Genomic DNA, 16,189 nt, shown 5'->3' with positions numbered 1-16,189 from the left:
ATATTATATGTATATTTCTATACGATTTTTCGGTAAAATTTTAACCTTGTTTGGTAATTTTTCCCTCAAAATAGATTTCATATTCTTTAGATGTTACATAATATATAAATGGATGTTCAACTATAAGTTTTGGAAGTTTAGCAACAATTTGTTGGTCTTCACCTATAACAAAAAAAAATAAAGCACAAAATTGAACACTTCTATCAAAAATTATAAAAATCTTACTGATAGGATGTTTAACTCCTTCACTGCTTTCATCAATAATAAAGGAAGCTGATGATATGAATTTATTTACTTTTATAGGAACTTCGTCTACATGATAACACATATCTATAAACATTTGACGCATGCCCAACTATAAAAAACAAAACTAGGTATTTAAGAGAATTGAAATTAAGAAATAAGAAATAGCTTACAGCTTTTAATGATCTTTTTAAAGGTACTTGTGCTCTCAATTCGACTTTTGGCAGTATCAATTTAAGCCTTTTCTTTTTTAAATACGTTTGAATAACGCTGAAAGGATATCTTCGTAATTTTTTTTCTACTTTTAGTATACCTTTTTCAGATTCAGAGGGATATATAATATACAACAAAGTGTCTTCATCACTGGTAGGGACTTCAATTACGGTAGCTTTTATAGCACCAATGACTCCAAAGCGAAATACTGCTATTTGTTGTAACGATGTCATTGTTCTTCCATGCCCATTAATATCAACGAAAATTAATGAATCATCTACGGAAACTTCATAATGAAATTTATTGTGAAAATTGGCATACGAAATAAGACGTATTCCCGGTTTTTCGTCAGCTACTGCTAATTGTATAGCTTTATTGCAGATATGAAAACTTCTCCATTGATCGATAACTTCACCTGTCGTCATGTTACTACCTATCTGTTCTTCTCCATTTATAGTTATTGATACATGATTTGATATAGATATTAAAGAACTATCGATCATTTTGTCATGTATACTTATATAAGATTCTGTTATCTTTTCAATTGGTTGATGTATCAATTCCAAAGCTTCACCTATTTCTAAAGCACTTACTGGATTAGCATCATAGCGTAGTAATACTAATAGAGCAGCTATGGGCATAGGCGACAGTACACGGTTTCTTTCGGGTTCACGGTTTCTTAGTCTTCGATAAAAATGATTGCTAAATTCTCTCAAACCACCCTTTACAGTTGCTTTTAACACTGGAAAAGTCAGGAAGAAAATTACAATTATATATCGGCAATGGATGAATTCTATAAAAGAAAAATAAAAAAAATTATATATTCAAAATATTTGTCAAAAAATGGAATACTTCTGTTCTTATATTTTCTTTTCATTTTCTTTTCATTGTTCCACTTTTAAAATAGTAACATAACAGTAAATTAAATGATCTCTTAAATATATATTACAATGTGAAAATTGGACAGCGTATCAATAGTGTTACTAATTATTGCTATAGTACATATATTATTTAACATGTTGTGTCAGCTTTAAATACATATAATTTGAAACAAAGCAGAACTGACTAAAAACTTAACAAAAACTGAACTAGAACTAAACTAGAACTGAACTAGAACTGAACTAGAACTGAACTAGAACTGAACTAGAACTGAACTAGAACTGAACTAGAACTGAACTAGAACTGAACTAGAACTGAACTAGAACTGAACTAGAACTGAACTAGAACTGAACTAGAACGCAAAAAATAATCAGATGGAAAGGCGGTATAGATATTTCCCCTTCCATAAGAAGCTTTTCATCACATAAACAAAGGAAGCATTATTAAAAAACGTAAAATTCACAAAACTAATTACAATTAAAGTATCTGTCTGCGTTTTAATACAAAATATGAAAGACAGCAGACATAACCATGAAACCCATTATAACCATTTCGAAAATACTACTTATGTTTAATATTAAATTTTATAAAACTAAAATGAAAGAGGAAAACATTCACAAGAAATCAACAACAAACAAAGGAATAACGACGGCAATTTGACACAAAACAAAAATGACAGCTCGACATGGTGGAAACAGTCAGTGAAAAACAAAAAATATTATTCATTAGATGAACAGAAATGAAATAAACATTCATTTCTGTCTAAAAAAAATAAAATTTATAAAAACAAAAATAGATAAAGGAAGTTGGTTATATCTTCTGTTGTAGTATGAAAAAACTTCCTTCCTAGTTGTGATACTTGGCAGAAGGCTGTAGTAAGGGATCATAAATGTAAAAGTAGTTGGAGCACTAGGAGTTGGGGGTGTCATATCTGTTCTCTGACTTTTGCTTCAGTGATGCTTATGATGAGCGGTAGGAAGCTGCTGATGATGATGACGTGCTTGTTATACAAAAATTAACTATTACAATGACTATCGTCCTAACTAATGCCATCGCTACAGCCATACTTCCTTTTTTCAAAATCTTATTCAAAATAACCTTTGTCAGTTTTGGCCGTCTAAAAAATAAAGTCACATCAACACCTTAAACTCATTTATCATTTTCAGCGTTCTAGTTTTTCTAAAAAGAATACGTGTCAGTAGAAATGGCTTAAAGTTTATTTCTTCTTTGTATGTTTTTATTCGCTCCATTTTGCAATTGTTTGTGCCGTTTTCCAAGAATTTCCTATAGAGAAGTGTGTGCTATCATCTATTACTTTATTGTTTGGTTGCTATTGTTGTTGTTTTTTTTTTTGTTAAGCTTAAGATGTCAAAAAGTAATTAATCATAGCTTTAAGTATGTTGAAAATTGCAAGGTTATTTTCGTAATTTATGTTTTAGATTGTTAATGTTTCTTTTCCTGTTCAAATTTATACAATGAAATTTTTTTATTTATTTCATTTAACAGTTTTCTCTAGAGAAATTTTTTATGTTTAAATTACAAAATAATGTTTTAGTTGTTGTTGTTTTTTTTTTGTAAATAATTGTTCTGTAGAATAAATTTGTATAAAAATATGTCTATAGCTCTATAGACGACTCATTTTTAAAACGAAACGACAAATGTTAAAAAAATTATATTGAAAAAATTAAAATGTTCCAGTATTCTTCAGAAAAATTTTTAGCGTTAAAGAAAGTTCCATTTTATAAAATGAGGGGGTTAAATATAACCAATTGTTGTTTTAAATTTATATTCACAATTAAAAAAAAAATTAACTGCGTATCAGGAGTGTGACAAAATTCTTACTTAAAATTCAGCAGTATTAACTCTTAAACCGTTGTGTCAGCACCTACATGTTTTCTCAGAACTTAAGTTCTAGTTCAGTTCTAGTTCAGTTCTAGTTCAGTTCTAGTTCAGTTCTAATTCAGTTCTAGTTCAGTTCTAGTTCAGTTCTAGTTCAGTTCTAGTTCAGTTCTAGTTCAGTTCTAGTTCAGTTCTAGTTCAGTTCTAGTTCAGTTCTAGTTCAGTTCTAGTTCAGTTCTAGTTCAGTTCTAGTTCAGTTCTAGTTCAGTTCTTGTTCAGTTCTAGTTCAGTTCTAGTTCAGTTCTAGTTCTAGTTCAGTACAAGTTCAGTTCCAATTCGTCCAAGTTTAGTTCTAATTCAATAATATATAATAATATTAACGTTCGTAAATAAAATTTTAAAAATTCGAACACTTCTTATTTGGAGATGCCGGGGTTTGAACCCGGGACTTCTCACATGCGAAGCGAGCGCTCTACCACTGAGCTACATCCCCACAATAGTTAGAAGTAGAACGAACATGATGAATGTAACGTAAATCAATTACCTAAATCCTGGAAAGCAACAAATTAGTTAAGTTCAAAAAATTTAGCTAGAAGCTCCATGCAAATATTTTAAAGGAAATTATTTTTTCTTTGCTTTTTCCATTTATATTGCGTTGAAATTTTATTTTGTATAATTTTTAAAGAATAATACTTTTTTTCAGGATGCCATTAATAACACAACATTTTCAAATTTAGCAAAATTATGATAACTTTTGCCACATAAAATTTCATTGTTAAATTTATGATTATTATTGAACAATACAAATAATGCAGTTTAAAAGTTTTTCATTTTTTTTATTAGCGAAAATGTTTTACTATTTGTGCAAATAAAACTGTAACACATAAAAAATTGATAAAAAAAAAGAATAATTTCCAACAAATAGTCAAATGGTTAATTGAGCATTTCTGTTAAAATAAACTAAACTGTGTTTAAAAGTTGTTAACTTCATGCAACAACAATTTTGGTTGGCAAATATGTTTGTATGTAGGATCGGTAATAGGTTTTGCAAGATTTCTTTTATTTTTTTAAGTTATATGCCATACGATATACTTATGTTCGAGTATGTAGAAAATTGTAAAAAAGGATATTGGCAATAATTTTTTGCATTTAACAATTGTGTAAAGGTTCGTTCCAATGTTCATTTGTGTTAATGCAATACATTCACATTTACAGCTTATTTGTAGTAAATTCTTTACTATTATACAATTTATTGTTAACAATTGCAGCTGGTTACCAATGTATATTTGCTTATTAAATGTAGTGAGAGAAATTTTTTTGTAAATTTTGAAAATTAAAGTTTGTAATCTAAGAAATTTCTATATATAAGGATGGAAGGACTTAGACTAACAGACGGAAGTTAGGAGAACACTTAAACTATATGAAATCTAATACCATTTTTATAATAACATATTTCATTAGAATGTGTCATTATTCTGGATATATAATCGCCTTTAAACTTTATGTATTTAAACTTAAAATGAAAGCAATAGTATGATAATGATGGTAAAACAGACAGACAGCAATTCAAATGATATAAAATAATTCGAAAATGTTATTTTTGATCCCGTTTGTATAATTAATCGCATTGACTGATTTCATCCTTGTTCTAAGATAAGATCAGTTATGAAATTTTATTAATTAATATTGAAATGTTCAAGCTTAGGGAAATTACAAGGACGAAAGGACAGAGGAAGTATCGAAAATGGTACTTTTTTATAATGTTAGTACAACTTAATGTTTTAGTACATTATATTTAAATTCTTAACTAAAATCAGTTGTAAAATTTTTATAAAATTCTGTTCAAAATTGTCAACTTTTGTAAAATTGCAAGATTCGTTGCAGATGGAGAGACAGACGGACGCACAAATGACAACAATTAGATCGAAAAAACTATTTGCTGACATTTGAGCTATAGTGAGTTGTGTTGCAGTTGTTATACTAGATCAGCTTTTTAATTTTATATATATATGTACATCTCATTGAAATGTTTAACATTTGTGAAATTCTATGATTGAAGCGGATGGAAAGAAAGACGGACGCGCAAATAACATAAATTGGATCATAAAAATAATTTTTTGAACGATTAGTATAATTTGTTGTTCCAATAGATTACATACTTGTTCTAGTGTACGATCAGATCGCCAATAATATATATTACAACCTAACAATGATGGAAAGACAGACGGACGCACATACATCATAAAATTAAAATAAAAAGTAATTTTTCAACTATAATTTAGATATTAATTAAATTATGTTCTTGTCGTCGTAAAACTTTATTAGTGTAATTTGCAGTTGCTAGTTTAATTGTTAAGTTTATATAGCAGAAGGACGGACAGTGGTAAAACGATTGAAAACATAATTTTTAACATGAACGTTATAAATTTCTGACAATACACTTTCTTTTATAAAAAATATAATTTTTTTGTCTCAGTGTATTATATGTATTTTACAGATACTTGTTCTAGTATTTATTCACATATATAATCATACCCTCATACAAGAAATCGAAACTTTGTTGTATTTTGTGTACTATTAAGCTTTTAGTATAGATTTCATATATTTACAACAGCATCTAACCAATAAAATATTTTAGTTTTGTTCTTTCCACTTAATGTTTATGGATGTGATTATTTGTTAGAGATATTTATATGCGTTTTCTAGACGATTTTCATTCTAGAGTATTATGTTACTTTTAACAATATCCTTTCATTTTTACTATGTTTGCAATTTTATTTTCTGGGCAAACGAAAAAAAAAAAACAATATTTTTTACACACAACCAGTAAAGCTGTAACTAGTAGCATTATAGTTAAAGGTTCTAAATAACGTAAATGGCAATTGAGACGTCTGCAAACTTTACACCTTAAAAAATTTATAATATTTAGGGTTGTGCAACAGCAAAATAGAGAGAGCAGAGTGTAAATGTGAATGAACAGAAAACCATCAATGTTTAACTTTCATGTGTTTTTCTCAATTTCTTTATTAGGGAAAACCAATACTGTGAGAACTCCTTTAAGCCATACAATAACACATTTCAGTTTAAAATGCAACAGTTTTTTCTAACAAAAAAAAATTTTTAGCAAGTTTGTGTTTTTGTAAGAAAAATACTTTTTGAAATATGAAACACACTTCATCAATTTGTGGTAAGCATTGAAATTGAAGGACCAAAAACAAACGGGTAAACAAATATACACACACACACACAAAACCTTAACCATAAAATTCAGACTTTTTCAAAAAGTTGAAAGTTTACTTTTATGGTCCATGGTAAGAAATTGCCAAGAAAAAAATCATCACATAGTTAAACTTTAGCTTTAGTTACACTTAAATACTTTTTGTTAAACATGTAGTGTGGTTTATAGTATAAATGATTAAAAGTGGTAGAATATTTTTATGATTTAAGAATATTTTCTACACTAGACTATAGACTATATACTAAACTATAGACTAGGCTTTAGACTAGACTATATACTAGACTATAGACTAGACTATAGACTAGACTATAGACCAGACTATAGACTAGACCATAGACGAGACGGTAGACTAGACTATAGACTAGACTATAGACTAGACTATAGACTAGACTATAGACTAGACTATAGACTAGACTATAGACTAGACTATAGACTAGACTATAGACTAGACTATAGACTAGACTATAGACTAGACTATAGACTAGACTATAGACTAGACTATAGACTAGACTATAGACTAGACTATAGACTAGACTATAGACTAGACTATAGACTAGACTATAGACTAGACTATAGACTTAACTACAGACTAGACTATAGACTAGACTATAGACTAGACCATAAACTAGACTACAGACTATAGACTATTGACTAGACTATAGACTATAGACTAGACTATAGACTTAACGATATTCAAGACTATATACAAAGACTATAGATTAGACTATAGACTAGACTATAGACTAGACAATAGACTAGACTATAGACTAAACTAAAGACTAGCCTATAGACTAGATTAAAGACTAGACTACAGACTATACTAAAGACAATAGACTAGACTATAGACTAGACTAACGACAATAGACTTTACTATAGACTAGACCATAGACTACACTATAGAATAGACTATAAACTAGACTATAGACTAGACTATAGGATAGACTTTAGACTAGACTATAGACTAGACTATAGACTAGACTATAGATAAGACTAAAGACTATACTATAGACTAGACTATAGGCTAGACTAAAGACTGGATTATAGACTAGACTAATGACTAGACTATAGACTAGAGTAAAGACTAGACTATAGACTAGATTGTAGACTAGACTATAGATTAAACTATAGACTAAATTTAAGACTAGATTAAAGGCTAGACTACAGTTGAGATTATAGACTAACCTACAGACTGGACTATAGTCTGATCTACAGTCTTTTTTTAGTCAATATTCTAGTCCTTTTATAAAGAAACTGATACATTAAATCCTAGCCAGTCTTCTGGGTACTTTTACAAGAATAAATGTGTGTTATTATTGTTTTGCAACAGTGTTAAGCTGCCTTGATTGCAACGTGTCCTTCATTTATAAGGATTAAAGTCAAAACAAATACAATAACAGCCAACGTATGTGTATCATTTAGGCGTGAGTATGTATGTATAGATGTGTATATTTTCTTATAAAATGCTAAAACACAACAAAACAAATAAATATTACTTGCATTTAATGCAAGTTCTAAGTCAGGTTATGTTTTTTTTTTTTTTTTTGCTTTCTAACAAAAAAAGAGGGTGATTTTTTATTATTATTCCTTAATGTATTTTAGAAAGAAACGAAAGCTTTCTAATACCACCCTAAAAAACAGCTACAAGAATAAACAACATAAGATTTAATACTTTGTTTTCATTATTTTTTATGATTTTTATTACTTAACTGAGAGAGCAAAATAAAACAACATAAAATATCCATTATAACATCGTGGGCTTGTTATCAAACCCCAAAAAGAAAAACTTTAATGAAATATATATAAAAAAAACACATTACAACGGCTAAAAACATAAAAATTTACTTTAGTTTTCCAAAAAAAGCAATTTCATTTTGAGAAACTAGTTGGTTCCCCTTTTAAACCAGAAATGGTAGCTAGTAGTTTAAGTAGTAATGTTTGTAATTAGTTTTATTATTTATTTAAATGTTGTGTTGTGTTTTTTATAGCCTTAAACCTAATGTCAAGTAATTTAAAAATTTACATTTTTTTTTGGAGTAAAAATAAAAATTTGTAAATTTTCAAAGCCAAACCACATTTCTAATGTCAGAGTAAAACCACAGACACATTATTTTGCCAAAATATTTAAGAACAAAAAAAAACTTATTAAAATATTATATATTTAAGTATTGGGGACGGTTTTACATTTTACACACACAAATTACTTTTACTTAAAACTTTTTGTATTAATTTACAATATGATGTGTTGAGACAGAGATATAGAGGATATTGACAGACTATATTCTCGTTTTTAATCAAAGCTGTAGTCTTACATATAGTCCAGAGTTATACTATAGTAGTGAATATAGATTACACTGTACGTCTGATATAAGGTCTAAACTGTAGTATAGCCTGCAATGCTGACTACAGTCAAATATATAACTTTTACTGTTGTCTACAGTCAAGGACATTTATTTTTTTATTTATTGACTTGTCCATTACTATACAATTACAAATTATATTGTAACCTAATTTACCGAACAAAGTGACCATGACAATACGCCCGTTGTAGCGTAGGAGATCAAGGTCTATGGAAGGAATCGACTGATTAGATAGTACATTGCCATCTATCCAACCCTGTTCCTGTAGTCAATTTAAGTCTAGGTCTAGTCTATAGTCTATTAATTAGTACAGATTACAGTCTAATACAGACTCATGACTGTAGTCATATAATCCAGCAAATAGTCTAGACTATAGATCATATGGTCCAGACTATATTTTCTTCCATAGTCCCGCCTAGAGTCTAGCATAATTTCCAGACAGTATTCTAGTTTTTAATTTCGAGTATAGTCTAGTCTATAATCCTGACACTAGTATAGCCTATAGATCAAACTATTTTCTAGTCTATAGTTCTAAGGACAGTCTAGTCTATAGTCCATAATTTAGTCTAATCAAGACTACAGTCTACTTTGATATACCGGCTAAATTATAGGCTATAATACGAATTACTGTCTAGTGTATAGTCTATAGTGCATACGTTGTATAATGTAATATATAGTCCACTTGTAACGCACAATAACATTGGTCCTATGCCCACCTAAAATTATACCAATCGGCTCAGAATTATTTTATGAGTCGATTTAACTATGTCCATCTGTTTGTATGTATGTCTGTCTGTATGTGTGTTTGTATGTCTGTATGTCTGTCTGTCTGTCTGTCTGTCTGTCTATCTGTCTGTATGTCTGTCTGTCTGTCTGTCTGTATGTATGTATGTATATATGTATACATGTATGTATGTATGTATGTATGTATGTATGTATGTATGTATGTATGTATGTATGTATGTATGTATTTATGTATGTATTTATGACTGTATGTATGTATGTATGTATGTATGTATGTATGTATGTATGTATGTATGTATGTATGTATGTATGTATGTATGTATGTATGTATGTATGTATGTATGTATGTATGTATGTATGTATGTATGTATGTATGTCTGTATGTCTGTCTGTCTGTCTGTCTGTCTGTCTGTATGTATGTCTGCATGTCTGTTTGTATGTCTATCTGTCTGTCTATCTATCTATCTATCTATCTATCTATCTATCTATCTATCTATCTATCTATCTATCTATCTATCTATCTATCTATCTATCTTTCTATCTATCTATCTATCTGTCTGTCTGTCTGTTCGTTCAATTAAACCTTGTAATCAAACTATAGGTCGCAATTTTGAAGATAATTCTATGAAATTTTGGTACATGATCTTTTATTGCCTCGATTTGATGTAGAGGTTTTCCCTCTATCTTTTCTGCAGAAAAAGTTAATTTGGCTTAAACTTCTCCAAATCTATAGTTTTGGTTTATTTTCTCATCCTTCGATTACTCTGTTTCTTTCAGAGTGTCGCTAATTTACATTAACATCTTTCTTACTTGAAATCCTGTTTGACGTTTTTTTTTGTTTTTTTACTTTTAACAATTTTAATTGTTTTGCCCATGAACAGGGTGATATAAAATAAGTGTCATGAATATATGTATGTACATTACAAAAAAAAAACACACTTGAACCTCGAGATTTTTAAACTCCAAATTTTTGATAAATTTAAACTGATCAGGCCACAGGAACTTCATGCTAAAGTTAGTTTAATTTGTATATTGTTCGCTGGTGTTTCATAAAAGATGTTCGTTCAGTGAAATCCCCTTCTTTTTTCAAAAATTACGTATGATCATTATGTTAAAACATTAATGTTTTGTCTGCCAATGACTACTGTTGCTAGTAAAATGTTTCTTTTGTTTTTTGGTAACTTAACCATTTTATTGCCAACATAAGCTTATAATAGAGCTTCCATTTTTCTCTGCAGATTTTTTTTAAACGAACAACAACATCAACATACACACAATTAAATGTTGTATCTTGTGTAGTAAGTTACAATTAAGTTGGCCTTTATTTTTTGGCTGCTAATGTCAGTTTTCTTACATCCTGTCTGTTTCTCAGTTTCCGTCTCCTGGTTTTTTGTTGGTTTCGATGTTGTTTTTTTTTTTTTCTTTTAAAATTTCTGTATAATTGAGACTAGTATTGTTTCTGTGCCTGCTGTTGGTTGTACTGTGCTGTGCTGTGTTGTCTGATGTCTCTGTTTTCATTATTAGTGTTCTTTTGTGGTTAATTAGTATTTCCAGTTTTCGCACCATAAGTTTATACACATAATGTTATATGTTTGGTTCCATTGGATTTTATGTTTGTGTTCGTTTTTTGGATAATTTTATTTCTTTGTCTCCTGGTTTTTTATTGTTTTATTGTTGTAGCTGTTGTAGTTTAGTGAAGCATCCTTTTTATAATGAGTATCTCTCCCTTCCTGTATCTTAAATTTTTTGGATGGCAACTGGCAGTTGTTTCTTGTCTCCCTACTACTCTTTTCTCAGCCAGCATTTATTTGAATCCATGGCAGCTATATCCCTTTCCTTGTTGTTTGGTTTTTGCTGCATTTTTGGTCTTTTGTGAAGTGTTATGGGTTTGTGTTTTTACCACCATCCTCTGTTTTGTGGTAAAAATGTAGATTGCTAATAAACATGACTTAATTGGTGAAACAGCTTTTGGTGTTTTGGTATGGTACAAAATTTTTAGGGAAATTATGTTGGCACAGAAGTCACCATTGGAAATAAAGAAATTTTTTTTTGTAATAAGAACTTTTTAAGACACATGCTTAAGACAAGACATTAAACAATGTTATTAAAAATTTTTTAATAGATAAACACGAAACAAATGGTTTTGAAAATATATTTTTCTATATACTGGTACTTAATTATGCTTCACAAAATCGAAATGAACAGGAAATTACTCGAGCAGTTCTAGTTCAGTTCTAGTTCAGTTCTAGTTCAGTTCTAGTTCAGTTCTAGTTCAGTTCTAGTTCAGTTCTAGTTCAGTTCTAGTTCAGTTCTAGTTCAGTTCTAGTTCAGTTCTAGTTCAGTTCTAGTTCAGTTCTAGTTCAGTTCTAGTTCAGTTCTAGTTCAGTTCTAGTTCAGTTCTAGTTCAGTTCTAGTTCAGTTCTAATTCAGTTCTAATTCAGTTCTAGTTCTGTTCTAGTTCTGTTCTAGTTCAGTTCTTCTACTACTGCGCACTTACACAATATCCTTTTATTTTGATAGATTTCTGTAACTTCTTTATTTTATTATAATAATATGAGATTAAGTATTAAAATTATTTACAAAATGCTTTTCTTAGCTTTTAATACATAAAACGCTATGGCAACATTTTCTTTCAACATTTTGAGTTATTGAAATAGGAACATTTTAACTGAATTAGTTAATAACTAGATAATTGATATAGCAAATAATAGTCTTATAAGTAAAACGATTTGCAAACTACTCAACAAATTTCCTTAAAAAAATTTTACAAAAAATTTAACATGCTAAATTTTCAATGCCTTTTTGTAAGGTTAAATTATTTTTTTATTTATTTTCTTTATTTCCCAAAAAAAACTTATTTCAACTTTTAATACTTTTTCGATTAAGACTTTAAAATCATGTCATGTCTTTGTTTTTGTCCAAAGCAAACTACAAGGATCTTTTTTGTAGAAAATACCGACCTAGATGTTTTTTCTACTTTCCATTGAGAAAGTGTAAAGGAAGCAAAAAAAAAACAAAACTTGTTTTTCTCTTTTGAAAGGGAATCTTATCTTACTGGAAATCTTAATGTATGTTTAAATCGAAAAGTTTTGTAAAGATGTTGTGGCATTTTGTTTTTCTTTAACTTGAAACTTATTTTTACTGCACTTTTTGCTATTTTGTCTTAGAGAAAACAACATGTGTTTATTTTGGCTTTCATGTTTTTTGTCTGAAATAATGGACAATTTATATATGAATATATTTTAGTGGGTGTTTTTTCTTTAAAAACACACCGTTTACTTCAAGCTCAAACCATTAGAAAATATCTAATAAATTAGACTATATACTGGAATAAAGACTAGGCTATGGCTAGACTATAGACTAGACTAGTCTATAGACTAGATTATAGATCAAACTATATACTAGTTTATAGACTAGACTGTAGACTACAGACTAGACTATTGACTAGACTATTGACTTGACTATTGATTAGACTATTGATTATACTATAGTTTAGACTATAGACTAGACTATAAACTGGACTATAGAACAGACTATAGACTAGACTATAGACTAGACTATAGACTAGACTATAGACTAGACTATAGACTAGACTATAGACTAGACTATAGACTAGACTATAGACTAGACTATAGACTAGACTATAAACTAGACTATAGACTAGACTATATATTAGACTATAGATTTGACAATAGACTAGACTATAGGCTAGACTATAGACTAGACTATAGACTAGACTATAGATTAGACAATAGACTGGACTAAAGACTAGACTATAGACTTGACTAAAGACTAGACTATAGATTAGACTATAGACTACACTATTGACTAGACTATAGACTAGATAATAGACTCGACTATAGACTAGACTATAAACTAGACTATAGGCTAGAAAATAGACTAGATAATAGACTAGACAAAAGACTAGACAATAGACTAGACAATAGACTAGACAAAAGACTAGACAAAAGACTATACTATAGACTATATACCAAATACTCTAGTGGAAACAGTGTAGACATCAGCAAATTCTTGAACATTACATGTGTACTCATAGAAAATGAAATGTTAACCCTTTGCGAACAAGGAAAATAGAGGAAAAACTGCAAGCTAACATAGAAAACATAAACTTTTTGAAATTGAAAATCTTAGATAACATTTCGTTTTCATTTTTCTTTCTAGTTGCAATTCAAAAACTTTGACTTGCGTAATTTTTAAACTCTTCAAATATATATAAAAACAAACAAACATATAAATACATGCAGAAATAGAGAAAGTGTAGGAGAAATGGAAACCCAATAAACTTAGTAGGAGACAATGAAGCCTTTTCGTAGCGTAATGCACTTGGATAAGCTGAATGCTAATATTTTCGAGTAATTAGAGTGAACTCAAGAAGCTTTAAATTCTGCAAGAAATCTAAGGCAGATAACAATCATCTATTTTTTGTTTCCAAATCTGCAGGGTATGTAATGATATCAATAGCAGTGTTATAAGCTTTGTATATAAAAATAAAATTTAGGTCATATTTGTAAGATGGCTTCATTAGATTAACACTTTTTTTTTCTATTTTACAACAATTTAAATATAGCAAAGTTTTTCATATAAAACAATTTTGTTTGTGTTTGATGAGCAGGAGGCATACAAGTGAATTGAAATGAATTGAATGATGAGAGTGCTGATGTGTAGTAGTTCTCAGTCGAAGGATGAGTTGATAATGTTGATGATTATGATATACAACTTATGATAAGTTTTATTTATTTTACTCAAGGGCCTATTATATAATGTAGATACATATTTGCAAAAAAAAAAACCTTGTAATCAACATACTTATGTTTATATATAAGTGCTTTCCTAATGTATACATTTCATTTTTTTTTCAGGACTCATATTATGTTAACAAGTAAAAGTGAATATACTAGCTCATAGATCAATATTTATTCATGTGTACAGTGTATATATTCAAAAGTTATTAGCCCAAGAGTGCGTTAAATAAACACTCGAAAGAAAATCTATATTATTTCAGCTAATAATGTTATTTTAGGGACATGTCTGACGTAAATGTGTATTACATATATACATATAAATTATACATAATTTTTAAGATGTTTTATCACTTAAAAACATTCACACAAAAAATCCTCTTCATGCATTAATAGTGTTGTTTGTCCCTAAAAGCCATAAGTGATTGATGACTGAAACATTTTATGATGAATATTTAGACTTAATATAAGATGAAGGCAAATATTTAAGAAATCAATTACATTAAGATTGCATTTAAATTTAAGGTTATTTACTTATTAAATACATGGAAAAACTCATTTAAAAATTATTCACTTTCACCAAATTTTTTTATTCGAGTTAATTGTAATATTTTTTTTTGTGACAAAATCTAAAATTTTTGAATTCCAACCCGAAGTATTATGTAAACTAAAAATGTTCATACAATTAAGATTATTTTTTTAAACTGTTGCCAGATCTATAGATCAGAATATAGTTTATTGTGGGTACTATTGTCTGCAGTCTGTTTGCTATAGTCCAGACTATACAGTCTATAATACAGACTATACAGCTTATAGTTCAAACTTTTGCCTATTGTTCAGATTACTGTCTATAGTCCAGGCTATATTATGTAGTTCAAACTATAGTCAATAGTCCAGACTTTAATCTGAAGTCCAAACGATAGTCTATAGTCCAGACAATAGTCTGCAGCCCAGACTATAAAATAACTTATAGTCCAGACTATAGAATAACCTATAGTCCAGACTATAATCTATAATGCACACCATAGCCTAAAGTCCACAATATAGTTCAGACTATAGTCCAGTCAATAGTTTACTCTGTAGTGCAGACATTAGCCTATAGTACAGTATATAGTCTACAGACTATAGTTCAGACCATAGTCTATTGCCCAGGCTGTAGTCTATAGTTCAGATTATAGTCTATTGTTCAGACTACAGTCTATAGTCCAGACAATAGTCTATAACGCAGACTATAGCCAACAGTCTAAGTATATTATAGTTCAGACTACATAGTCCATAATATAATATATTGTTCATAGTTCAGACTTTAGTCTTTAGTCCAGACTATAGAACAACCAGACTATAATCTATAATGCAGACTATGACCTATTGTCCTGATATAATTGAGTCTATAGTTCAGACTAAAGAATAACCTACAGTCTAGACTATAATCTATAATGAAGAGCTGTCTACAGTCCAGACTATAGTATGCAGTGAAAACTATAGTCTATAGTCGAGACTATATAGCGAATATGAAGAAAAATAACTTTAAAGTATATCTTAAATATATTTCTAGACAATTTGTCGATTAAATTTTTTACACAACTTATTTCGTAATTTTTCCCTCAAAATATATCTCATGTTCACGAGAAGTTACATAATATATAAATGGATGTTTTACGATAAATTTAGGGAGTTTTGCAACTAGTTGTGCGTCTTCACCTATAACAAAGAATAAACTAGAAAATTGAACAGTTGTATTAAAAAGGAAAATTTTCTTACTAATAGGATGTTTAACTCCTTTACTGTTTTCATCTAAAAGAAAGGTAGCTGTTGGAGGAGATCATATTTTTTGTCACCGACTGTTTAATTACTTGTTTGTTTTTTCGTTCGTACTTTCCAATACCCTTAATGTTGTTGTTATTAATACTGCGTCT

At 29.0% G+C, this 16,189-nt stretch overlaps 1 protein-coding gene, 1 long non-coding RNA gene and 1 other non-coding gene across 3 annotated transcripts; all 3 read right to left on the bottom strand.

Annotated features, from left to right (window-relative positions):
- Positions 1-6: 6 nt before the first annotated feature.
- On the bottom strand, positions 7-1,328 carry LOC111689508 (glia-derived nexin-like). Its single transcript, XM_023451975.2, has 4 exons — positions 1,309-1,328; positions 417-1,249; positions 226-355; positions 7-162 (listed from the first exon to the last, which is right to left on the bottom strand). Exons 2-4 carry the CDS (start codon positions 1,095-1,097, stop codon positions 41-43), a joined length of 933 nt encoding a protein of 310 aa, XP_023307743.2. The 5' UTR covers positions 1,098-1,249; positions 1,309-1,328; the 3' UTR covers positions 7-40.
- A 2,267-nt stretch (positions 1,329-3,595) lies between these two features.
- On the bottom strand, positions 3,596-3,667 carry Trnaa-cgc. Its single transcript has one exon. It is a non-coding gene; the product is annotated as a tRNA-Ala (tRNA).
- A 12,132-nt stretch (positions 3,668-15,799) lies between these two features.
- LOC124420550 lies at positions 15,800-16,088 on the bottom strand. Its single transcript, XR_006941266.1, has 2 exons — positions 16,035-16,088; positions 15,800-15,974 (listed from the first exon to the last, which is right to left on the bottom strand). It is a non-coding gene; the product is annotated as an uncharacterized LOC124420550 (long non-coding RNA).
- Positions 16,089-16,189: the final 101 nt, after the last annotated feature.

The sequence above is a fragment of the Lucilia cuprina genome, chromosome 6, assembly GCF_022045245.1.
Source record: "Lucilia cuprina isolate Lc7/37 chromosome 6, ASM2204524v1, whole genome shotgun sequence".
Classification (NCBI taxonomy): Eukaryota; Metazoa; Arthropoda; class Insecta; order Diptera; family Calliphoridae; genus Lucilia; species Lucilia cuprina.
Note: the sequence above shows the minus strand (reverse complement) of the source record. Positions and strands in the feature narration are given on the sequence as shown.

What these genes read in the sequence shown, in the direction of transcription:
- LOC111689508 (XM_023451975.2), bottom strand. Translation starts at nt 1,097, where the DNA reads ATGCCCATAGCTGCTCTATTAGTATTACTACGCTATGATGCTAATCCA. An exon ending in TAAAAAGATCATTAAAAGCT is followed by an intron (nt 356 to 416) that starts GTAAGCTATTTC and finishes TGTTTTTTATAG; the next exon opens with TTGGGCATGCGTCAAATGTT. An exon ending in AGGAGTTAAACATCCTATCA is followed by an intron (nt 163 to 225) that starts GTAAGATTTTTA and finishes TTTTTGTTATAG; the next exon opens with GTGAAGACCAACAAATTGTT.